General features: G+C 35.9%; 2 protein-coding genes across 2 annotated transcripts in view; both read right to left on the bottom strand.

Moving 5' to 3' along the window:
• Positions 1–12,753, bottom strand: part of LOC125235638 (cadherin-99C) — a 166,856-nt gene extending 154,103 nt beyond the window's left edge. Inside the window, 1 exon segment of the mRNA XM_048142241.1 lies at positions 12,482–12,753. The gene's annotated coding sequence lies outside the window, so the exon portion shown is untranslated.
• A 5,329-nt stretch (positions 12,754–18,082) lies between these two features.
• Positions 18,083–27,940, bottom strand: part of LOC125238021 (suppressor of lurcher protein 1-like) — a 421,475-nt gene continuing 411,617 nt past the window's right edge. Inside the window, exons 14-15 of the mRNA XM_048145304.1 lie at positions 25,333–25,577; positions 18,083–18,380 (exon numbers count right to left, since the gene is read on the bottom strand). Coding sequence (XP_048001261.1) covers positions 18,307–18,380; positions 25,333–25,577 — 319 coding nt within the window. The 3' untranslated portion in view covers positions 18,083–18,306. The remainder of the gene's footprint in view (positions 18,381–25,332; positions 25,578–27,940) is intronic.

The following is a 27,940-nucleotide window of genomic DNA, read 5'->3' as shown; positions in this document are numbered from 1 at the left end:
TTGGGCAAGGAATGGTAATAGTATATAGATAAACTATAAAATATTTATAGAAGTATTTACACTTTGACTCCAGTATCTATTGGTAATGACTCTGTTTGATATGATTTCAGTAATTTATTATATTAAGGATAAGTAAAAAGTAAATGAATATTTTAAACGTACTTCCTACGATTTTGTAATAAAGAGTATTGCGATACATATTTTTATAAATGTAAGATTCAAAAAATGGCAACGCATTTATGTAAATATCATAATTAAATTTATATAAACTATCAATGTGTTTAGGGTTTAAATTTCATTACCCAGTACCCAGTACCCACCAGTTTATTCAAAGACATGTGTGGGTGAGGTGCCAATAGGCTAATTTATTTACGACGATAATAAAATATTGATTTACTTTCTTATATAAACAAACTAAGTTCCTTCGGTTAGACTGCCACAAAATTGGTTGCATAATTGTATGATTGACGCTACTCCATCTAATTTACAGGGAGCAGTATATGTGCATTCGAAAATTTTATTACTTTTTAAAATAAAATGTTATTTTTTTCAAGACAATTTGTTTAAGACACGAGGAGACTGACACCAGATATATTTTTATCTAAGAGTAATTAATTGAGCTCAACTCAATATTTCTAATAATCGTTACTGAGTCCTCACGTCAACCTTCGTTGCCTTCAATAAGACGTCAATATCCATTGACAATGATTGACAACAAGGGCATACAATCACTGCTGGAACAAAGCGGATGCTGAATTCTATCACCATTATCAAACCATTTAATAATAAATAAATACCTACAAAATACAAAACAGTTTGGCAAAATGCTTCCTTCTTATGGATTAAATAAAAAAACACGACGTTTTAAAATGTGCATCCATCATTATGCTGGCAACTTTTATTCTGTATCCATAATTTTTTCTATCCCGGATGTGGTAAGTTTTGCTTTTGTAAATACTTATTAGGGTAATTCCATGTAACAGAGTAATGTAAGTGACCAATTATTTGCATGTTTTTTTATTCATGGTGCTAATTTAAATATCAATATATCTAAGGATTAAAAGTAGGCTTATCTAGAGATAAATTAAGACTTCAATTTGCATCATAAATAAAAAAACATGCAATGAAGTGGTCACTTACATTACATTTACGTGGAATTGCACAATAATGCAACCAAGGGTATTAGCAAAAATGGTTACCTATGTAGGTACTTAGGTCTTTTGTTAATTTCACAATCATTGACCCTTAGGTACCCCTCCCCTTTTTAATACGATGAGAAATTATGATGTGCTTGATGTGTTATACCGACGATACAAATATAAAAATCGAATAGGCAAGATCGTCAAATAAGGGAAAATTCTGATGATAGGTAGGGTAACCAAGCAGGTGGCTATGGCTAGACATTTCAGACAAGTAAAAGTACGTCCTCACTCCGCTTTTTGTCCTTGCTGCGCGTAAAGGTCGACAACTATCTATCAACACCTATCTCGCTTTTGTCTGCGCATACCGCGCCGTGTCACTATTGAAAAACGATCGATTCTCACTTAAAGAAACACCTTCGAACTAAATTGACGGAGATTTATGTTATAATTCCAAGGGTTCAATGGTGGTTCAATCTAGGTAGAGTCTAATTGATGATTGTTTCACATAATAGAACAGAAGTTTTATATTACATAATAAATGTAGGTACCAGTGGCGGGCGTGAAAATTTTCGTTGGTAAAGCCGGAAGGGTTTTTGGAATCTGTTTTGTATGGACTTCTACAGATACTAGATAATTTTAGGGAACCCGTTGGGAATCGAGTTGTATCGACGCTCCGCCACTGGTAGGTACATATTTCATTTTTGAGGTTCGGTAAAGTTTGCAAGAATCCGTTGTGTTGGTAATTTAAAAGAGATAATGCTTGGGGCTATAATAGCCACGCCGAACATTAATTTTCTGGGTGCGACACGACGCTAGTCGTGAAGCTTCCCTCATCTGCAGAAAACTAATTTTACTTCTAATTCTATGAAATTAACTTCCTAGGTAATTTACTATTACGGCAATAACTGCACTTGCAAGTAAAATGGCTAGTTCATAAGTATTTAATTTAGATGCCTATGCAAAGAAAATATACGAACCCGTTGCTGGTTTTGAATGGTATAATTTTCTCCATATTTCCGTTTCAAGAAGTCATCGTAATTCAAACCATGGGCAAGCAGAAACCGGTTCCATTTAATTTACTTTTCTATTATATCCAATAAGATCCAGTAGGCAGCTTAACCTAAAAGGCACGCCACCCGCATTTCATAACTTGATGTTAAGTTGGCCGTACCACCTACGAGAAATATTTATATTATGACCTTATAAGTCGAAAATAATTTAGGTAACTACAATTCTAGCCATTGTTTGTTGTCCTAAACGATTACGTCAACCGCATTACATGGTCTTTTAAGTCACGCAAAGTGGTTAATATCTGTGTCACTACGCCGTTCTAAGATTGCAAATTCTTGAAATACTTAGTTTGACCTGATGAGAAAATAACTCCATCCATTGTACTTTCGGTACCAAAAAGCGTACGAACTACGAACTAGCAAGTGTGCTAAACCTAAACTAAAGTGTTCAAATTAGTGTTGTGAATTTAAGCTTTGAGGCGTAAACTACAAAACTCGAGTCGCGACTTCTGAGTCTTAAAGCCTCGACCATATAAGCCTCAACCTTATAAGTTTGCGTTGCTGCTTACGAGCACAGAATCCTCGAGTCTTTAGTCCTCAAGTTTTAAAGACTCCTAAGCTTTGAAGGTTTAAGTCTATAAGGTTTGTAGCATTTAAGTCTTAAGAGCTTTTAATAAACTAGATCCTAAGGTCAACAAAAGTAAAAAAAAACAAGCCAAGTGCGAGTCGGACTCGCCCACTGAGAGCTCTGTACTCTTTAGTATCCTGAGATACATGAGATACAGCGTGGTGACGTGACCGGGCGGACGGATATCTGAGTCTTAGTAATAGACTTACGTTTTTACCCATTGTGTACGGAACCCTAAAATCTACCAAACCGACACGTCAAATTAAGGGTTAAAAATAAATACTATCTGCCTATAAAGCTCGTTGTTTGAGCTCTTAAAGCTTGACACAGACCTTCGAGGTTTAGGGGGCTTGAGCTCTCTATGTAGCCCGAGTCTTAAATACTCACTCTTAAGAGCTCATAAAAAGCTTGAGTCGTTAAGGTTCTGAACCGTTTTTGAGCTAAAACCTTTAACGCTTGAGTCTTTAAAGCGTGAACCTTTAGGGTTTGCAAGTCTTTAAGGTTTAAAAGTCTTCAAGACTAGTCTTATAACAACACTAGTTCAAATCGATGTAAACCCACCGGCTTACCATATTTTATGTTAATCAAAGTAGCCTAGATTCAGATTAGAAAATTAACAAATATTGATGAATTGTGTTGAGTGAAAAGAAGTGAGTGCCGAGATTACGAACAAAAGAGGAGCATGGAGGAGAAGGACCTCGCATAACGTGGGATTAGGGTAGGAGGTAGAAAATTTGTAGACATTTTTGCCTTGCCCTGTTTACATTCCAAAGATTTCCTTAGAATTGCGTCACAAACTGAAATGATATCACAACATTCGCAACTGACATTTGTTAACAGCATTGTCGACCTCGTCAGTGCGGCCTCTCCTAGGAACTGTGGCATGTTCACTAAACGAGAGATTTATCGAACACAACAGAGCACAGAAGTTAGGTCGTGCTGTGCAATTCAAGAGACATTACATTACCATTATTCTCAGTTCATAAACTTATTACAGTTCTATGGTAATTTATCCACTGTTGCACTAAACTTAATACCTACTTAAGTTCAGATTTTTTTTCAAATAAAATATTACTTTGATGAACTGTCTATTTTTGTCGGAGCATTTGCCCGAGAGTGTTGTAAGTTCTAACTAGAATTTAATCTCTTTTGGAATTATACGAGTTCAAGTGAATCTTTTATTCATATTAGAAAAATATTTCTCTAAGGCAATCCAATGTAAAAGTGGGACTAACTAACCTTACATACTTTAGCGAATCGAATAGCTACTTAGCTACCTGACCAGCTGAAATGATGATAAGAATGCGGATCCGTTACAACTGTTACAATCAGCTATTGCATTAAAGTAAGAAACGAATTAGCAGGTAAGTGCTGTACTGATAAATGCGGTCCAGAATATTTTATACAAGAATTTCAGTCAGGTTTATCCGGCTGTGCAATGCATACTTTACAAGAGGCCTCAAGATCCTAATTTGATAGTCAACGTGAAATATACTTACTTAAATGCGTTAGTTGGTATTTGAGAAGATGAAGTTAAGGTGAAAGAAATACTGATTAATGAATCTTAAATTGAATTGAATCGTATTAATGTACCGATAAATAGAGGTTTAATTTAACACATATACAAAATACGAAATCATAAAGGACCATAAAGGAATGAAGGGTAGCGTGCTATTTTCTAGTAAACTTACCCCTTATATATATATATGATTATCCCTTTAATTAAATTGGCAAATATTGAAAAGGGCCTAATTGCAATTCCGGGTACATTTAGAAGATATTTGTACCAAGGCCACTCTAAATTCACAGGGCTGTCACATTGGATAAATTAAGTCCCTCGTCCTACTTACAAAGGCTGTTACATTCGGCCTTAGCTGCATTCCTTAACAGGTTCGAGCAGTTTAACAGTTTAGGTCTCAGATCTAACAAAGCGATTGCGACAACACATGATCACTCTAATTCAGAATTCAAATTCCGTCAATCCGAGTTGGCCTTTTAATGTCAATCCCTTTCCTTTAGTTCTGTAGTGAATTGACTAGACTTATCTCGTAAATAACATGTTACTTGCTGTTTAAGTACAATTTAGGGTGGAGTAACCTACTTGTATTACTTACCTCAAATTAGTATTTGTTGCAAGACAAGTAGTAGACTTAGGAAATTCGTGCTCAAGAAGTTACGAGATCGATTTGTAACCCCCGTTATATTTTACGAGTCTATTTCCAAATTCCAGTATAAGGTCTGTGACACCTAAAACCACACATCATCATCATTTTAACTCATCATCATGTTTCGAAATATTTACCTTCTTGGTACTTCAATAAGCGGTTATCTATTCTTTTTATATGTTTTTGCTTTTAGGACAACATTGTAAAACCTATTCCATTTGAATACTACGACAAAATACCGTTTTAGCTACAAGGTTTCTTGTTTGAATCGTAGGAGCCAATAAACGATATCTTAACTATCACAAGCATAGGAAGATATAAAGAAAAATTGTGGAGCTTTAAATGCCAAGAGGAACTGAACCTTGTATTACTTAGAACAATTTAGATAACACATATATTTTTATCGAAGCTCCTCGCCTTATATAAGAAAAGGGTTAGTTCTTTTACTTTGACTCGGCATTTTGATGCTATCTAGACCCCAGTAACCGACATAAATGGAGATTTGTGGGCTCGCTGGCCCCAGATATTAATCGTATGAAATATTATGCTAGAACTTTACTTTGTAACTGCATAATGTGTTTTCTTTTTGTAACAAAAATAGATGCCATACGTGCTTAAGGTATTACATAGTTATTAACTGTGGTGTTTACAGTTTTTCAAAAGAGTAAACCAGCGAACGTAGGCCATATTAAGCAATGTGCTAAGTAATACTAGTATTGAGAAGATTACATTATAACTTTAAATAACGTTTAAGTTTTTTTTATACAAAATTGGAATAAGTCAGTTGTTACCTTACCCTATTGGGGCTATAGGTAATTAATCAAAAAGATGCGTGACTAAATGTGACTGTGTTAGAATCGTATCTAATCAACCACATCATTGTGAAACGTATTAGATGGTAAGGTTAAAGAAATAGTGCAAGGGCGTCTTTTCAACTCGAGACGAGACTGCACATTGTTCATCAGGTCGAATAATGCATTCCAAATATTCCAATGGCTACATATTTAAGTATTTTCCCTTTTTGTCGTGATTTGAGACTTGAGTATCTCGGAATTTACTTAAGCTCGATACAATACAAATTGTATCGTTAATAAACACAGAGAATTTACCAACCGAATATTTTTAGCGTCTTGGATACCTTCGATAAATGTTTGTGTAAATATTTTGAAGAGTTGGTGGTGTTAATCGACAAGATATTTTAAACAAATAAGCATTAATACAAGAAACATACTTACCCCGATTAGTCCAATCGCCCTCGCCCGTTATTTCCAAAACCATCTGATATAAATATTCATGCAGGAACTCTCGAGTGTAGCGGTTGTTAGTAAATATGTACTACCTAGTACCTACTTAAACTTTAACAAACAAGTAGTAGATAGATAGCAATAAATTTAATTTTGAGTCAGTTGTCATTGTCAGTCTGTAAAAATATTCAGCGTCGCATCATGTGATGTGTCGATGTACCTAAGTCAAATAAACGTTTTATTTGTGAAATCTGAGTAGAGTTTGGGGGCCGATTTTTGAGTCTCACTTTCACTATAAAACCGCCTTCAAAAAAAGCGTGTTTTAAAACACGGAGAAACTAAAAAGCCAAAAATAATAAACCTTCGAATTCAGATTTCTTATCGGATTGCAATAATCTGAACATCCAAATTATAAACAAATCAATTATTTTTGGAGTCGGGGCCAGCCTGCGTATGGTTGGGTGGGGCAAACAGGAAATAGCAAGGCGACAAACAGGTCTGGAACCGACTACAAAAATAATTGATTTGTTTATAATTTGGATGTTCAGATTATTGCAATCCGATAAGAAATCTGAATTCGAAGGTTTATTATTTTTGGCTTTTTAGTTTCTCCGTGTTTTGTAACACGCTTTTTTTGTTAAAAAAGTTTATTTATTTGTTGATTTTTAGTGGTTCCTATTGATATTATATGTATCAGTCCGAATACATGTACACTAGTGAAAGAATTATCCTTTAACTCCTAACCATTGAGGAGTTGACCTTCCATCATCAGCTCAGCCACATAAAATTATTACCATCAGGCGTAAATACTGGTTTACCTTTGAAAAATACACTAAAAACATTACATGTGCCTATAACATTTGAAGAGTTCCCTCGATTTCTCCAGGATCCCATCATCAGACCCTGACTTGGTGCCAATGGGACCATCTCGGGGTTATACCCGTTCGATCAATAAAAAAATTTGGAAAATCGGTCCACAATTCTCGGAGATATCGAGGAACATACATACAAAAAAAAAAAAAAAAAAATAAAAAAAAAACATTCAGTCGAATTGAGAACCTCCTCCTTTTTTGAAGTCGGTTAAAAATACCGGTTGAAAACGGTGAATTGCCTATTATTTTCAGTGACAATTTTCTGAATTCGAACGCCGTGAGACTCAAAAATCGGCCCCCTGTTCGGAAAGTGAAATGTTCGTGAAATGTATGGGTTCCAATACATTCCACGATTCTTCAGTCTTCACTTTCCGAACAGACTCTACTGAAAGAGAATACTGCTAAATTTGCTAAGTAGCGCCATCACGCCCCGTCCCGAAAGGCATTTCTATCTCTGTCGCTCTTGATTGGCGCGACAGAGCCAGACTGCATTTCCGCGGCGTTTCACGTTAAATGTCATTCGGCTACGGGGCCTGGTTGTTGTGCATAATGTGCATATAGAATCAGCTGAATTACACTAGAAAGTTACATATTATATAAAAATAGGTATATAAACACCTAATAATACAGAAATAAAATACAAACCATGGTGCGAAAGCACGCTAGTCTACCAAGACAGGTTTGCATGTGTGTTACGCACTTTTCAATACTTACGGATATTTACCGACAAAAAAAAAGCACCTCATACCTGCTTGTTAAGTATAGAGTCATAGTAGATATGTGTACATACATTGTTAGCGGTTTTAAACATAAATATCTTACAGCTTCGATATTTAATGTATCACGTCTTTAGATAAAAAAAAACATAAAACAAAAACAAAAAAAAAAGACAAAAAACCTTAATTTCTGGCCGGGATTCGAAACCCTGACACTTGATCTATCTGTACATTAGACCGTCATAGCTAAGATATGTCTAAGGCTACGCTAGATCGATTTTTCACAAAACCCCCACAAAACAAATTTCAGCAAATTTAGTTAACGTCGTTTATAAATAAACATATAAATACAATTACACGTTATTCAGCGACGCAGGTGTCTGACAGTTAAAAAGGTCAAATTTAAAAATAATTAATGTGTATTGGTATTTACAGGTGTTTCATTGTAACTGTTTGAGACTAATATACGTAGCAGACTCGGTATTAATGTCTAAACAAAGGAGACTAATATTTAACGGGGGAGGCGAGCGGGCGGTAGGTAAACCAATCCCTACCTATATGTACTGTATATTTGTTTATTAAAATCGTACAAAGATGATTTGCTGGTACAGTTACCAGCAATAACATGTTACTGATGCATGTTACTGATACACAACATAGGCTGGAAAAAAATCTGACACGATCTTAGGTATTTGTAGCTCCGAGGGCATGTCACATATTTTACGGTCTTTGCAGAGTTTATTGCTGCTGGTGACCGTAGCATTTACTATTTAAATGCAACATACTCATGCAATTATTTGCTAACATGCTTTCTGACTGTGACTAGTAGCAGATAAATGATGCTAGATTAAGGAAATAGTTATTTGTTTTGTTATACAAGGGGACAAAGTTGTATTTTAACGCCGAGTGTGGAATTGAAAAACGAGCCAGTGAAAGGATTCTATACTTGAACCACGAGCGAAGCGAGTGGTTCGAGAATAGAATCCTGAACTTGCGAGTTTTTAACACACGAGAAGTAAAATACATTTGTACCCGAGTGTAACACAAAACTTTTCCCCTCACTATAGCGAGGAAACTACAACGCAAAAAATGCGTTTATCACTGCTTCTAGTAGTTCCACAGGTGGTAAATCATCTTTATTACTAGATTCACCTACTTTTATCAATTTTAAGGTAGCGTTTTTACCTGCTGTTATTAAAGGACTAAAACACGTGTTTCCGAGCTAGTCCTCACTAGGAAAATAAATAAACTCCTTGATAAACACGAAACCGCTTATTAGAAATGTGTTACCTTTTTTGCATACATATATATTGCAAAGTGAGGTAATAATAAATAAGGTATGAACAGCGATAGAAGTGTTATAATTTCTAATTACTGCTCAATGCCTCATTATGCCAAGAAACTAACCTGTTTCTCACGAAGTGATGACAATTGCACTAACTCACTCGTACTAAACACCTACCTACCAAAAGTAGGTTATTTATGAGTGATACAAGTAGTTAGCCCATCCTTTGTCTATAAAAGTATACACGTAGGTACAGTCGTGTTCAGTACTTATTAACATAATCAGGTAAGTAGGTAAACGACACAACGATTCTCACGAAGAATGACCAAGTTATTATTGCAACTTACTAGGCAGTAGGCAGATACCTACAATAGGTAGGTAGGTACACTAGGTTCGGAAAAGTAGGTACTTTAAGGATAACGCTATTCTACACGTACACATCTATCTATCTTCTACCGACAAACATTTAACTGTGCAGATAAAAAATGGTCACGTTGGAAGTTGGCTTGGGTGGAATAATAAAAAATAAGTATTAGTATACCTACACGTTATTCTCATTTACTGAAAATGTAAATTTTTTTTTGGGAATTAAAGTTCTTTTCCCCTCACTACGGAAACACGTGTTTTGTCCTTTAATACCAGCGGGTAAAAACGCATTTTATCCACTAGTGGGTAAAATAATTTGACCTCGAATAAAGTCAAATTAACTGCTTTAAAATTGATAAAAGTAGGTGAATCTAGTAATAAAGATGATTTACCACCTGTGGAACCACTGCTGCACTGGAAGCAATGATAAACGCATTTTTTGCGCTGTAGTTTCCTCGCTACAGTGAGGGGAAAAGTTTTGTGTTACACTCGGGTGCAAATGTATTTTACTTCTCGTGTGTTAAAAAACTCGCAAGTTCAGGATTTTATTCTCGAACAACTCGTTTCGCTCGTGGTTCAACTATAGAATCCTTTCACTTGCTCGTTTTTCAACTCCACACTCGGCGTTTAAATACAACTTTGCCCCCTTGTATAACAAATAACTATTAAACACAAATGTGTGTCCGTGTTTGTAATAGAATGACCTATAGTGAGTAAAAAGTTGCGTTAATTTTAGGTAGGTACCTACCTTCGTACATATGTACTATGTACATAATTATGTATATGTGTCTGTAGTGTTAAAATAATTGTGTATTCAAATGTCCCACCTTTTCGTGAGACATAATACTAAACTTTATACCAATTAACCTGTCAAAACCTTCATGTAGCAAGCAACAGTGGGATTTTTTGCCGAATTGTGATATCGTGTCCTAATTGTCCTGATCCTGATAGGTTTGATTAGATTGATTAAGACAAACACAGTATTAACTATGGGATAAGTAAGTAGCACTAGTATGGAGGCAGATATTTCTTATGAGAACCATAATTTCAGTTAATAATGCAACATCTATTCATAACTAGCTTTTGTCCGCGGCTTCGCTCGCGTTAGAAAGAGACAAAAAGTAGCCTATGTCACTCTCCATCCCTTCAACTATCTCCACTTAAAAAATCACGACAATTCGTCGCTCCGTTTTGCCGTGAAGGACGGACAAACAAATCCCATTTATAATATTAGTAAGGATCTACCTTTATTGGTGTAGGCTACTTGCCTTCTAGTCAAATCAGCTTCTTTTTAAGAACTGTCAAAACGAATTTGAACGATTTGCTAATATGGAATTTATATGAAATCGAATTGAGTGACGTCACGGTCAACTCAGTTACTTTATATATTTCTACCTGACTTATTAAATAGAAATTGGATTTAAAAATAAATTCTGTCCATGTTTTCTTATAATTATCTGATGCTTTATTTCGTGCATGGTATACAATATTTTTAACCGACTTCAAAAAAGGAGGAGGTTCTCAATTCGACTGAATGTTTTTTTTTTTTTGTTTTTTTTTTGTATGTATGTTACTCGATATCTCCGAGAATCGTGGACCGATTTTCAAAATTTTTTTTTTGATCGAACCGGTATAACCCCGAGATGGTCCCATTGGCACCAAGTCAGGGTCTGATGATGGGATCCTGGAGAAATCGAGGGAACTCTTCAAATGTTATAGGCTTATGTAATGTTTTTATTAGTCTATTTTTCAAAGGTACACCAGTATTTACGTCCGATGGTAATAATTTTATGTGGCTGAGCTGATGATGGAAGGTCAACTCCTCAATGGTTAGGAGTTTAAGGATAATTCTTTCACTACTGTACATGTATTCGAACTGATACATATAATATCACTAGGAACCACTAAAAATCAACTGAGCTGATGATGGAAGGTCAACTCCTCAATGGTTAGGAGTTAAAGGATAATTCTTTCACTACTGTACATGTATTCGGACTGATACATATAATATCACTAGGAACCACTAAAAATCAACAAATAAATAAACTTTTTAACAAAAAATAAAACCGCCTTCAAAAATAAGCGCGTTACAAAACACGGAGAAACTAAAAAGCCAAAAATAATAAACCTTTCAATTCAGATTTCTTATCGTATTGCAATAAGCTAAACATCCAAATTATAAACAAATCAATTATTTTTGGTGTCGGTACCAGCTTGTGTATGGTTGGGTGGGGCAAACAGGCAATAGCAAGGCGACGAACAGGTCTGGTACCGACTACAAAAATAATTGATTTGTTTATAATTTGGATGTTTAGCTTATTGCAATACGATAAGAAATCTGAATTGAAAGGTTTATTATTTTTGGCTTTTTAGTTTCTCCGTGTTTTGTAACGCGCTTATTTTTGAAGGCGGTTTTATTTTTTGTTAAAAAGTTTATTTTATTTTAACTACAGTCAAGTTCCCTATTGTAGCCTTCTAGAGTTGGTCTAATCTTTAACCCTGCCCCGTATTTGACAGCAGAGTATGGAAGTTGTCAGCATTTTATGGAAAATAAATTAGACATTTGTTATAACACATTCCCGCTCTGTACTATCATCAAACACTGTGGGAAGGGCTATATTAATACAAGTCCAAAACATATGTGTAATACATACATGTAATATAAACCTACTAAACTACCTACCTACACTGAAGTAGGTAAGAAATATTTGGATGCAAATTGTATGAAAGACCCTCCCCGTCTAACTTTAGTAATTGATAAGTAGTGGTAAGGTAGCAATCTTGGTTTCCGGACGCTAGGTAATTATTGAAAATGGGTGGTCATAAGTTTACACGTTGAATGGTCACTTCTCTTCGGGGAACAAACATCTTGTCCTACAACCTACTCCCACTCGTTGGATTCCGGTGCAGGGCTTGTAGCATTAAGAACCACCGTTCTACAAAGGTAAACTTAAGTAAAGCCTACTCAATTCAGAGCAACTATAATGGGATTCTAATAAGTCGTGCCTGCCACGAACAGCAGCTACGTAAATAAAAGTAAATGTAAACTTTACCTTAACAGTTTAATGGGTTTCCTCGCGTAGCGGTCCACCTGCGGTACCGGGTTCGAGCGGAGGCTGCGGCGTCCCCCTCGGAATGTGACACCTGTGACTACAACCACACTCACGGTACAACACAATGATCACAAAACTGTGTTCAACAGTCGTTCCTGCACTTCAAACGCACTCGAAAAACTTGCTGTTCATTTACAACAACGTTCCAAACAGTTTCGATAAAAAAAGTTTCGCGCGTTCACAGATAAAACAACTAACGGCACTACACAGCGGTGTACGAACTCAAACTGACGTACGACAGAGTGGGGCGAGCGAACGGAGATGCGATAGTAGCGACACCACACCTGTCGACGCGAGGGCGTACAACTCAAACGGCACTGCAAAGTAATGAAGCGAGCTACAACACAACATTCATTTCTAGGATTATGCAACGCGTACAACGCGGCAAAGTTTAACCGGGTGCAGTCAGGAAGAAAATGTCGACGTAATTAACTAATTATGCGTTAACAAAGCTCTGTTCTGCTGTTAATTAGAAATCTTAGATCAAATAACCATACAACCATTAAAATTTTCTGATTCCTTAGCCTCTTACTTTAATTATTTCGTGAACAATGTTTATTCATTAATTTATATAGATACCCACATAAATTATACTAAATACGTTAAGTAGGTACATAATTGCAAAATGACTTTAAAATTGACAATCATGCTTTTAGTCATTGGTCAATGGAATAGGAGAAGTTTTATGATATTATGGCTCTTGATCGGTAAAGGCCGCAGTACAGGTACACAAGACATTGGCCCAAGATCTTGGGCTAGCCCCTTGGGTATACGTACGGGTAAAGAGTAGAAGATGTACAGAGCAGAACAAATTTAATGATCTCCTATTATTTATGGAGGGAGGGGAGGGGGGGGGGGGGGTTCTAAAATAAGTCCCTGTCTTTCATAGGCCAAACGTAAGCGAGGCTAAAACTTTCGAGGAGCTCACTAGGATAATAAAAACCGGCCAAGAGCGTGTCGGGCCACGCTCAGTGTAGGGTTCCGTAGTTTTTCGTATATTTCTCAAAAATTACTGAACCTATCAAGTTCAAAACAATTTTCCTAGAAAGTCTTTATGAAGTTCTACTTTTGTGATTTTTTTCATATTTTTTAAACATATGGTTCAAAAGTTAGAGGGAGGGGACGCACTTTTTTACCTTTAGGAGCGATTATTTCCGAAAATATTAATATTATCAAAAAACGATCTTAATAAACCCTTATTCATTTTTAAATACCTATCCAACAATATATCACATGTTGGGGTTGGAATGAAAAAAAAAAATATCAGCCCCCACTTTACATGTAAGGGGGGTACCCTAATAAAACATTTTTTTCATTTTTTATTTTTGCACTTTGTTGGCGTGATTGATATACATATTGGTACCAAATTTCAGCATTCTAGTGCTAACGGTTACTGAGATTATCCGCGGACGGACGGACGGACGGACGGACGGACGGACAGACAGACAGACAGACATGGCGAAACTATAAGGGTTCCTAGTTGACTACAGAACCCTAAAAAAGATGAAATTAATACAATTTAAATATATGTTATTGAACCATAGAATGCCGTTCGCTAGTTTGCAGGTGGTACAGCGACATCTAACGAAAAATGTGGACATCAAAAAATACTTATACATTTTACGAAAACAAGTCATTGCCCAGTTTGCGGGGGTAACAGTGACATCTAGCGAACGACAGCGAACAACTCTATCGTTGAGTTTCCTAAACATATCCTAAGTACATTGGGTTTCTCAACAATAAATAAATAAATAAAATTTACTTTTTCTTTTGACTGAAAACACCGTGTTGATAACCTCTCTCTCCCTCCCTTTCTTGCCTTGGCTTCTGGCTGGCTTCCTAAACTTTGACGAGCCATAACATAATATTAAAAATGTAGGGGCTAAGTTTTGATTCCCATAGAAAAATTGAATTACGCGCCATTTCCAGTGCCAAGTTTCGATTGATCGTCATAGTTGACAGACGTCAAAAATACAACGTTACCTCTTTAGTTTTCTAACAGATGGCGTTAGTTATACAAAATAGTAAACGATGTTTTCTTACTCCTTAGAGTCCTAACAGATGGCGTTAGTAGTACAATATTGAACACAAAACTGAGATTTGATTTTTTTTTAAATGACAATAAAATAATTAAATTACTATGTTTAAGCACAACTTCATAGGCGTGATAGTTTTTTCAAAAAATGTACCACAAGGTTCGGAACTTTGTCGACTATAGGAGGGCTTCGCTACCGCTCGCCCTGATAAGTAGGATACTGAAATCTTCTTTCTTCGTTGAGCCATCACAGCTAACTTTAACTTACAAAGTTAACTTTAACTTAAGACCGCTTAAGCACCTACACTTCTGAAGGCGCTTAAGTCATTTTTGCTAATAAAAAAAAACCACAACGTTCTATGAACATTGGTCAAGTGCGAGTCGGTTTTCGACTTTTCCATACAAAGAACTCATGAGCGCCTGAACGACTATGATGGCAAAGTTAACGTTTCGAACTTTCAAGACTTTACGTATACATATATCTCGGAAACGATAAGAGATAGAGCAAAATGGACTTCAGATTTGGGCTTTCGGTGGCACAAATTCTATGTTTTCGTCAACAGACACCTTTGTTTGGACCGATTTGAATAAAATTTTGCTCAGTCAATTTATAAACGGTCTTAAGCGCCTCCTTTTTAGTAGGAACTTAAGTCATTTTGTACAAATGAAAAAAAAATTGAACAAGTTCTAAAAAGAAAAAGACAGAAATGAATTTCTTTATACCTGTCCAACTCGATTACACAATTTTAAGACGTTTAGTAACTACTTGCAGCGGCAGTGAGTGAAATTCGTAATCTGAGTTTTTTTCTCTTAAGTCCGACTTACGCTTGACTGTAGATTTCTAATAGGTTTTCCTGTAATCTACATGGAGAGGGCTATCTCGTGTATTTTTTTGAAAATTTTACGCTAAGTAGTTTCGGAGATAAGGGGGGGAATGGTCATTTTTTGCTTATTTTCTTAAATTACTTCTAAATTACCAAAACAAAAAATATAAAAAAATATATTTCAGATGCTGATAAAATGCTCTTTCATTTGATATGTAACACAATATAGTTTTAATAACTTTGATTTTTAATTTTTAATTTTACCCCCCAAAAGTGACCCCTGTGATTAAATTTCATTTAATTAAATTACATGTCCGTCTTTGGGCCACAGGTTTACATACGTGTGCCAAATTTCAAGTAAATCGGTCCAGTAGTTTCGGAGAAATCGGCTGTGACAGAGGGACAGACAGACACGCGAGTGATCCTATAAGGGTTCCGTTTTTCCTCTTTGAGGTACGGAACCCTAACAAATGACTGTGATGAAGCAAAAGAGGCCAAAGACCAAGAACTGATAAACTGATAACGGTCGAATTTGAGCTTCAGTTCAGGGCCAAGTCAAGCCATGGGTGAGAAAAAGCAAATTGCAGCAATGGCCGAAAAGTCGAGAAGTTCGACTCTGATTGCAAAACTGTAGAAGAGCAAAGCTTGGAATTAAATAAGTTGAATTATGCTCTCACGTTGTTCGGCCTTTGGCAAATTTTGGGGTATTTAGACTTCACAGGTAAGCAACCTGTGAAGTCTAAATACCCCAAAAAACTATTTTAATTATTTCCTGAATAAGTTATTCAGCTGAAAGAGTCCATAAATTCAACTGCCAACGCTTGACGTATAGTATACGGCACAAGTATGGAGGATACGAGGATAAAGGTATACCTATATACTGTAGGTACGGTATCGGTAACCTAACCACAAAATTAAAATTTTTAAAAAACCCCCGACCGTGACATAGTGGACCGATTTTCATGAAACATGGCTAAGAACACTCCCGACTAACTCAACTTTCAGACAAAAAAACTAAATCAAAATCGGATCATCCGTTCGGGAGCTACGATGCCACAGACAGACACACACACAGACAGACAAACAGACAGACAGACAGACAGACAGACAGACAGACGGACAGACAGACAGACAGACAGACAGACACGTCAAACTTATAACACCCCTTCGTTTTTGCGTCGAGGGTTAAAAAAAACCACTCATGGCCAATTGCTGCGACCATGTCGATAAGTCACAGATGTATCGAATATCGATAAACTAACGATGTGATATTTGTTTAATATCTGTGGATACATATTTTGTAGTTTTAATCAAGTATTCTTGACTATAAATTTAATCTATTTTCTAAAAGTACCCCGTCGTTTATTTGTCGAGGTTTAAAAATGAACAGGGACAAAAGTAATAGCATTACTCCAAAATAATCGTAATTATAATAGATACTCTGCATGTTTTATTTAATGTATTCGATATTTCGATAAATAATGGCGTTGCAAAGGTATAATAAAAACGAGATCCTAGAATACGGGGAATCCTGTATACATGAATAATTTCTTGCACCTAAATATGACACATTGCAGAGCTGGACTCCGCGCTGGTTTGCAGTTGAGATTAATAAATATTATAATGACGAATTAAATTGGTATTGACACTTATTAAGCTGAGAGTTCCTTAGCTCGGTTGCCAGGTTGCCACTTGCCAGTGCACTTGCACTGGCCCTAGACTCCTCACATTTTCTCACATATTTTATAGGTATAGATATAGATACACTAGGTACATGCTGTCATTGATGCCATTGTTGAGTGTTAGCTAGGAACATACTACGCGGACGTCCGTTGTAAATCGACCGCGACCGCGACCGATCAGTGTGCACGGAACTAAACATCCAGCGAGCCAGATTTCGATCGGACGTCCATGCGCTCCCTTGAGCGCATGGACGTCCGGACGTGGACGTGGCCTTCCACGTCCACGTCCGTCGACCGATAGTTTGCACGGTTATGTGTAATTTCATTGTCCAGATTCCCGTCCGCGGTCGATTTACGACGGACGTCCGCGTAGTATGTTCCTAGCTTTAAGGGACTGCCTGCCATCAATATTACAGATTTGATATTACAGAGGTGTTTTAAGACCATAAGTTTTTAATAATGCGATAACATAATAAAGATGTAGGAGGCAAAAGGCCAGACGAGTCACATGATGGTAGGAAATCACTGCCGCCTATGGACACCCGAAACACCAGAAGGGTTCAGTTGGAGGTACATTGCGTTGAGTTGAGTGCAGGCGTTATTTTGAACGTCTGAAGGATTCTAAAAGTACTTAGCCCTGTAATAGTATTACTAGCTAAAATATTTGCAAGAAAACTTATATGCAGGGTGTTCACTTCTTCTTCTAAGCTTCGTTTAGAAGTGCTTATTTTATGTACCTAAATGTGTAAACTTTCTGCATCCTTGTTTTAGAGGAAACTGTTACCAAACTCCACTTTGTACCTTAATGGTTCTCCCACACTGGCTGTTATAAACGTTATAAAACTTTGTGTGACAGGGACAGCTCGGTGTCCTTGATATTACGCTGTCCCTGTCACACAATGTTATATAACGTTTATAACAGCCAGTGTGGGAGCACCATAACATAAACATTATGAAATTCGGATGACGCCTAAACCAACCCAGGTATAATAAAACATTATTTAATTTTTTTAATGTATTTATTCGTGTTATGACGTGCCATTGTGAATATTTGACGGTGTAGATGTATTCTTATTGCTTCATTAGGACAGGATATATGAACTTAAAATAGAATGGAATAGAAAATATTGCCCTTCTACGGTAATTTACATTTGTATGGCACATACTATCATACAAAATATACAGGATTACAGACTAGGAAGAATTAATCTAATATCACTTTTTTTAATGATATATATTATGGTGGCGGAGATGTGATATTGCAGCGGCTATCAGCAGCAGAAGATGACACGAAACACCTGTAACAATAATGTTGAGGTACATTAATCAAAAATAAGTTAGGATCGTGTGTTCATGTACCTACTCCTAGTGAATGGGGGCTATCGCGTATTAATTTGCCACTAGAAGCGCTGTTGGCGCGTGAGGTCCAAAAATCTACTACTACATAGTCTACTAAATACTACTACCTAATACTGGTTTTGGCGGGCTTCGTGATATAAATCATAATTTCTTTAATTTACCTGTTGAAAAGTAATCTTCTTCGTGAAATTATCGCAAATATGGATATTTGGCGATGAATATGAACGCTTTGGAAGCGTTTTGGGCTGTCTCTTATTTTTACTATATGTAAACGACCTACCAAAAGAAATTGATGATAAATGTATCCTTTTTGCAGATGACGTCTCTCTCCTTTTTGATTTAAATAGCAATGAAAACTATAACGCAAAACTAGAACTCACATTAAATAACATAAATGACTGGATGCGCGACCATAATCTTGCAATAAACTGTAACAAAACTAAATTAATCCAATTCTATCCTCACCAGAGAAAACCTTTACAATTAAAAATATCAGTTAATAACACAGAAATTGAAGAGGTCGATAATTTCAAACTTTTATCGTGTTACTCTTGACAGCCATCTTAATTGGAAAACTCACATATCATGTACAAAAACCAAAATATCTCAGTTTATCTATGGACTTTTTACACTCCGCAAGACTACTAGCTTCGAAACAGCACTAAGTGCCTACTATGCCTTTGCCAATTCATGGTTACGTTATGGGATTTTAATGTGGGGTAACAGCACTGATGTTCACGACTTGTTTGTGATGCAAAAAAACTGTATTCGGGCGTTAGTTGGAATACGATATCGAGATAGCTGCAAACCATATTTTATTAAACACGGCATACTTACTCTACCAAGTCTTTACATTTTGGAAATAGGTATGTATGTCAGAAAAAATATGCATCTATTCAAAAAGCTACCGAATAAAAGACAAAAATACAAACTTGATCTTCCGGCGCCAACACTTGAAATATACCGGAAAAGCCCTCAATATGCAGCCGTTAAATTGTATAATCACATACCAAGTTACATAAAGGCAGAGGAAAGGGACCCTATATATGCTAATAAGTTGAAATCGCTCCTCGCAGAAAAAGCATATTATTCAGTCACAGATTTTCTGAATGACAGTTTTATTTAATAACACAGTGCCTATTATATCATATCCAAAACCTATTGTTAAGTGTATTTTATACTAACATAATTTAATAATTAATTAAACTTAGCTTAAGGAAATGTTTGCTATACCCTTATATAGGGTCCATGAGAGACTGCATGTATTACCTAATTGTAACATCTTTTGTATATTTACCATGGTGCAATAAATATTGATTGATTGATTTGAAAGCTATATTATATTATCTAGTCTATATTATAGACTAGTAATTATAAATAACTTATTATCATATTATGTGAGTGTGTTTAGTGAAACGTCCCACTTTGTCGGTTACCATTAAGGTTCACTTGTATCTTTATCTTATACTTTTAAACGAGCAATTCTTGTATATTTATTTATTTGTTTATTTATTTATATATATATTTATTTACACTGACGATCTCGGAAACCGCTCTAACGATTTCGCAGAAATTTGTTATGTGGGGGTTTTTGGGGGTGAAAAATCGGTCTAACTTATCCTTAGGTCCCGGAAAACGCGAATTTTCGAGTTTTCATGCGTTTTTCTTCGCGCGCCATCTCGTGTGCAGTAGTTGTACTGTTAAGACAGAATTCTTTCGGTTGATGTAAGTATTGGGTTGGCACAAAAGTAATGAGACACTTGGTTTACGTTTTATATTTTTTATTGTTATTACAATACAAAAAGCTTAGTCAATGATGTAATCACCATTAGCATCTATGACTTCTTGCCAACGATCCGGCAAAGTTTGGATGCCTTTCGCCCAGAACGCCCAGAGCTGTGCCTCGAAAAAGTTGTTCAACTCCACCTGTACATCATGGAAATCATTGAATTGTTTACCCCGCAACTGTCGTTTCAAGGCTCTAAACCAATGAAAGTCTGATGGTGCGAGGTCTGGAGAATAAGGTGGGTGGGGTATCGTCTCCCAGCCCAAGTTCTGCAGCTGTTGGCGAACGGTAGATGCGACATGAGGTCGAGCGTTATCATGTAGTAAAATTACAGTGGCTCGTCTTCGTCGTTTTTTCTTGATAGCAGAAGATAGTTCGGTGAGCTGTGTTGAATATTTGTTAGCGTTTACAGTTTCATTGTGTAATAGTTCATGAAACAGCATGCTTTGCGAGTCCCAGAAACAACAAAGCAAAACTTTTAAGCGGTTCTTTTGACTCAGCTTCGGTTGAGTTGGTGGCGTTTCTTCTCGAGGCAGCCAAAAAGCACGACGTGTATCGTTCTCATAATAAATCCATGATTCATCTCCCGTAAGCAGATCAGTCAAAAACTCTTTACGTCGGGGTCGCAGCAAAAGTGACGGACTGCACGATTGGCGTCGGTGAGGATGTGCGGTACCCATCGAGCCAAAACTTTTCGATACCCAAGCTCATGCAGATGGTATTCCACAGCGTGGTGACTGCAGTTAAGTGCTTCCGCTAATTCAAGAGTAGTAGCATCAGGATTCGACTGTAGTTCGCGGCGTAAATCGTCATCATTGAATGCAGGTGGTCGCCTTGAGCGTGACTGATTTTCAAGGCTCCTGTCTCCTGATTTAAAACGGTCAAACCATCTGGACACCGTGGCATGGCTTGTACTTCCAGCGCCCAGTGCAGTGTTGATATTGTCAGCCGCAGCCCGCGCACTGTGGCCTAACAAGTACTCGTATAAGTAAAGTGTTCGAACTTGTCGCTCGTCCATTTTATTTCAATCTAACTAAACCAATCACGAGGGCGGCTTTATATACCCTCACATTAGAAGTACCTAGAATGTTCTACAACATACTAGAATATTATCGAAAACAATTAACTTAAGAAAGGAAATGTATAGAGTTTTGTAGAGTGTGTCATTACTTTTGTGCCAACCCAATACTATTTATTGCAAATACTAGATGGCGACACAGGTCAAGGCTAAAACGAATAGAAAAATACACTATTTGAGTTTTTGTGGCGAAATGCGCGCCATCTCGTGTGGAGTAGTTGTGTTGTTAAGGCTGAGAATTCTTTCGCTCGATGTAGGTACTATTCATTTTTGAACTAGATGGCGACACATGTCAAGGATACGAAACAGAACCGAGCGAAGCTCGGTTGCCCAGATATTATGAATAAACTGACAAAGCGGCTTTATAGCAATCGACAAAGTGGGACGTTTTCCCGTGCACACTCACATATGTTTGTTTTTTTTTTCTTCTTTCCGCTTTCAAAGCGTTCACAATATATTATTTATAATTAATTAATGAGATCCAAAACTTTGTTTTAGCCCCGATCTACTAAGGGCCGGTTGTGTCAAACCATCTGTCACCGCGCGTTCGTTAAATTTTATTGTATGGGATGGAACGTCTATACGTCTGCTGCTTGACGATACTGACGATGATGCGTCTGTAAAATGTGGTTGATGCAACTGGCCCTAAGTCGCCTTTAACTTTGACCGCTATATCTTTATATCTTTGGACCTTACTCAACAGTGGCGCCAACTGGTGAGCAAAAAAACGATAGTCCCCATTAATTGAAATTAAACAACTATGTCTAAAGTTATATAAGTCACAGTTAAAGGTACCAAACATACGGAGTCACCAGAATTATTTTATTATATTTGCATAGTAAAGACTTTATACGTCGTACGTGGCATCTCAGAGACTCTATATTTGTCGTCGTAATAAGAAGCTCTGTTAGTTTCAAAAAATAAAATGAGTAATCTGGATTTGACAGATCCGCAGAAGCGCTCTTATTGTAGGTACAAAAAATCAATTGAGAATGCAATATAAATACAAAATCATAGAATTGTGTACTTTATTTTTTCTACCCAAAGTCATTATGAGGTATTTTGATCTATCTAAAAAAACATGCCGAAACTCTCATAGATTTTAGATTCTTCCGAATGTTGTACCTACCTAGTTATAGTATTTCCCGAAGGGAATTATTAAGTCCTGTTTTTTCTCGTATAGTACCAGGATATCAACTCTAGAGTAACTATAGAACATTTGTTCACGAAAATATAACGATACATGTAATATTTTTACATGCTTTGTTAAATTAAAAAACTTTATTTACACATACATAATTTGTCGTTTTTAATGACTGCCTTCCCGCGGCTTCTTTTTCTTCAATTTTTTTATAATATTATCGGCTTTTAAGTTACGAGTTGAAATTTAGAGTTCTTAAAACTATGTATCTTTTATTTGGGCGTCGTGTCGTGATTGTGACGTAACTTGGGCTTTATAAAGCTAAACTAATATTTTCAGTACAGACAAGATTTTTTACGCACTAGTTCGAGAAGTGGTTCATTATATGCCAGGTCGAAACTTCGGAGGGCCATCTGTACTGAAAAACGTCGTTCGATACACGTGCGAAAAGGAAATTCGTAACTCGTGTCGGTTTAAAACACTCCCTTCGGTCGTGTTTTAATTTCCTTTTTTACGCACTTGTATCGAAATGTACTATTTCATGACATCCGAACGTTTGATTCGGCAGAAAACAACAAAAATAAATTGAATGTGCTTGCTTATGGTATTTATTACAGTGAAACCTGGTTAAGTGGGACCTGGATAAGTGAGAAACCTCTTTAGCTGGGACCAGAGACACTTTCGCACCGATTTACCTCTGTTAGTGAGACATAATAGACCTCTGTAACTGAGATTAGCCTTATCGATTTCATGGTCACATCTCCCTCTATTAGTGAGACAGAAAGTGTATTTACCTCTGTTACTGAGACTATATTTAAAATTTAATATTATATTCACTTAATTGTTTGTTAACAATTCTGTAAGAATTTACCTCTGTATCTGAGGTACAGTCAAGGTATGTCCTCTGTAACCTGGACTTTATTGAAATTCCATATTTTTAATAATTAATTATTAACCCATCTTTAAATTACGCTGTTGGTCCTTCATGTTTAGGTGATTTATCTTATACTTTTAAACGAGCAATTCTTGTATATTTATTTATTTATTTATATATATATTTATTTACACTGACGATCTCGGAAACCGCTCTAACGATTTCGCAGAAATTTGTTATGTGGGGGTTTTTGGGGGTGAAAAATCGGTCTAACTTATCCTTAGGTCCCGGAAAACGCAAATTTTCGAGTTTTCATGCGTTTTTCTTCGCGCGCCATCTCGTGTGCAGTAGTTGTACTGTTAAGACAGAATTCTTTCGGTCGATGTAAGTACTATTTATTGCAAACACTAGATGGCGACACAGGTCAAGGCTAAAACGTATAGAAAATACACTATTTGAGTTTTTGTGGCGAAATGCGCGCCATCTCGTGTGGAGTAGTTGTGTTGTTAAGGCTGAGAATTCTTTCGCTCGATGTAGGTACTATTCATTTTTGAACTAGATGGCGACACATGTCAAGGATACGAAACAGAACCGAGCGAAGCTCGGTTGCCCAGATTTTACTTGTCTAACTGAGACCCTGAATTAGTGGAATGCCTCATTAACCCTTAAGTGCATGGTGATTTGGTGATGTATATATGCATCGTATATTTGATGGGCCGTGGCTCGATATGTATAGCTATCCAAAATCACATTTATTCATTGAACTACTATGTACTACGTACTAGAAATGACAACTCGAACATATTCTGTGCGCCGACCGGCAGCGGCGGCAGCGCGAGGCGCATGCGCGTGAAGCGAACCGTGTCATAGAGTAAGATTTGACCACCTAGACACGACACTTTTAGTGTAGACCTTTGTTTTATACTTTGTGTGTGAAATACTAAGTAGTTTATTTTTAGCACTATTATACATTGTGTTATATTTAATTTCTACTCAGTGAAATAAAAATAAGTAATTGTTTTTTTCATAAATTTTAATTTCCTTTGAATAAAATTAGTTTTGTAAGTTTCTGTCGCTCAGAATAACATCAAACAGAATATGATCACAATTATTATACCTTATTACCTACATGTCATGTCTGCGCGATTCATCTATGATTCCCGTTGTCAAAATGGCGGCCATAGCATCGCGTTTAAGGAGCCCGTCCCTTCATTATAATAATTACTTAAATTAAGTTAGATCAAAATAGCTTGTCTACTAACCGATGAAATGTGACACCGTTACTTTTATTAGATTTTCTCGTATGGCTTCAACAGTATCTTATAGCACAGGAAGGCATTTTTTCATTTTATTTGTGTGCAGTCAGAGACAACCTCCTCCCGCCACGCGCAGAGACTGACTGAGGCAACATAAGTCCACTGGACTTATGTTCGTGGCGCAAACTTTTTGTTCGCCGTGTCCTCTCTAGTACATTATACCTCAATGCATTTATTGCTTAATTATTATTCATTATTTATTATTATTTAATATACAATGAAATAAATTAAATAATATAATGATTTACTATTTAGTATTTAAGGATTAAGATAAAATGGCGGACAAGTGTGAAAAAACAGGACAATGGCGATTTTTAGTATGTGATTTAGTTCATTTAGTTTAGGCTGATTTTTTCGGAGTTAGTAATTAGTTTATGTTTAAACATTTTATCATAAAGGTTTCAATAGTGTACCTTTTTAACAGTAGTATTTTTTTTCAAATAAAACTTACCAATTACGATATATTTATATAATTTTTTTTTCTAACACTGATTTAGTGTAAAAATCGATCTTAAATATTTTTTTTATTATTTTTCCCAGAGTCAGAAAACCATTGTCTATCACATATATTAATATCTCGTTAAAAGAAAAATTCATGCACTTAAGGGTTAAGTGAGATTAATTTTCCCGTCCCTTGAAGTCTCACTTATCCAGGTTTGTATTTTACAAGTATGATATTACTGATTTAATACTTACGCATAGAATCCGATGCAGTGTCGTATATTGGGGCTCGATATTCATCAGTGATCTCTAAAAATTGATAGATGGCCTTAAACCCAGCACCGTCTAGCCTGTCATTCGATCGGAACGTTACTTTGAAGAAATTCCTCTCTGACTCTACGTGGAATTCTTTCATCTGTCCACAATATCTACCATATCTATTGTCTTCAGTCATTTGGTTCGAAAACTCAACATAGTCGCTCGCTGATACTGCTTCACATCTGCAGATTAAGATATAGGTAAATTAATGTAAACAATAGGTAAACATCTATTGATTCAATATCATGTCCTATCGACATTATTTTACTTGTATTGGAGAATTGAGGTAAAATATTAAGGCACAAGAAGGCATCATTAGATAATTTAAATGCAAGTACCTATAACATTGGATTATTATTGTAGTTGTAGGTAAATATCTATTGATTCAATATCATGTCCTATGACATTATTTTACTCGGAGAATTGAGGTAAAATATTAAGGCACAGGAAGGCATCATTAGATAATTTAAATGCAACTACCTATGCCATTGGATTATTATTGCAGTTATATTTGATGTGGGTATTACATAATAGTATTTTTTCTACTCCAGCACTTAAATCTGTCAATTAGATTATTGTCAGCGGTATCCAAATTAAGTTCATTTGAGTAACGATGAGAAAGTCTATTTGTCTATAGGTTCATAGGATTACTGCTAGCAGTAATCATATGAATATAGGAGTTCTGTTAATTTTTTTTTAAAAGCACAACTTCCATTTATCAGGTATGTTTTCATTTACAGTAATAAGTAACTTTTAATAAATAATATAATATTTAGGTTCATAATTTAAATCAAGATGAAAAAATAAACTTAAATGCGTTTTACATATTAGATATTGCAAAACAAAGGTAAAAATCATAAGTTTATCCAATAATTTTACATTCGACATTTAAATATTCTTGAACGCAACCACATTTTTCGTAATTGAAAACCGGCTTATTTTCTATTTCTCTTGTCTATGGTATGTTTGACATTTGTAAACTTATCACGAAACTATTTGAACTATTTCGGTGGTGTGTAGTTTGTTTTAATTCGACGTTATTGTGCAAAAACATAAGTAATTATGAGTGATTCTGGTGAAAAATTCACTTCCGAAGAAATCAAGGCTATGGGCGCTCAAAGTGACTGACAATTTGTTACATGAAAAGTCAGATAAAGCGTACTAAAAATGTTATGATTGTTTTGACATGGAAATTGCAAAAAAATGTTTCAACTTTCTCTGAAACGGCGTTGTTGGCATATTTTGAAGAATTGTGCAACAAGTTCTCGCCATCAACATTGTGGACAGAATACTCAATGCTACGACGATCCACACAAATATTCCCATTCATTACATGAAGTAAAAGTAACTAACCCATTTTATTATTCTCGAATAGGTATGTATGTGGCTGTCGTAGAAAAAGTATAGTATACAATCGTAACATTATGAAGGCTATAAAGTCTCGTACCTTACTTAGGCCACTCGGCAAGCCTTCGTGGCCTAACCGCGGTACTCAACTTTTATAGCCTTCATAACGTTACCGTTATATAATATACTATTATGCAACTGGTGGTTTTCAAACGATACAATTAATCTTATTTTGTTAGATGAAAGTCAAAAATATGGCGAGTGAGATAGAAAGTGCTCGTGGGTAACAAATTTGAGGCGAAGCCGAAAATTGTTAATGAAGACGCCACGAGCATTTTTTGACTCAGTTAAACACCGTTGCATACAATACTTTTTCTACGACCAAGCACAAGCACTTACTTTGAAAGAAACTTATAAAGGTGTCCTGCCGTTTCGCCAAAAAACGTTTCGTCAAATTTCATTTCCCAATAATCATATCGCAATAGTTTCATTTCCCAAAGTATTGTTTGGCAATGGTATGTTTCGCAATGAATGTGTTTGGTCAAATTATCATTTGGCACAATTTTACTTAGTCAAATTTTATTTAGACAAAACTTTATTTCGCAAACGTTTTTAATGGCAAAACTTTTATCCCAAAAACATGTTTGGTCAAAATTTCACATCGCAAATTTCGAAAATATTTAGGCATTTGCATTTCCATTTCTACGGTATTAATTTAATTTACCGAAGATGTTTTTGCCAAATTTAACTTAAAATTGTCAAATGATAATTTCAGTTTTATTCCCAAGGCTTCAGTTGGACAAGAAAAGTATGCTCAACTTTATTTTTGTCAAATTAATTACTGGACAAAATTATTTTGTCAACTATTTTTTTGTCAAAAAATGTTTCTACAAATTACACCATGCAAAACCACGTTTGACAATAAATATTACAAGGCATAAATGTAATGTAATAATTTTATTAGTATTGTAACAGAAAACTCGTGTGCGACAGGGTCAGTTTAGGTGCGACGACGAGCGAAGCGAGGAGGAGCGTGTTAGGTTGACAGTGAGCAAACCGAAATGGCTTTTAAAGTAATTAAAAATTAATAGAACATAATGGTTTTGAAAACATAAGGTTTCTTTTTAATAAAATGTATCCGGACATGTAATTGAAAATGTCATCCTTGACATTTGCAGCAGGAGGAAAAAAAGTACGA

The sequence above is a fragment of the Leguminivora glycinivorella genome, chromosome 2, assembly GCF_023078275.1.
Source record: "Leguminivora glycinivorella isolate SPB_JAAS2020 chromosome 2, LegGlyc_1.1, whole genome shotgun sequence".
Taxonomy (NCBI): domain Eukaryota; kingdom Metazoa; phylum Arthropoda; class Insecta; order Lepidoptera; family Tortricidae; genus Leguminivora; species Leguminivora glycinivorella.
The sequence above is the reverse complement of the archived record's forward strand: the minus strand, read 5'-3'. Positions and strand labels throughout refer to the sequence as shown.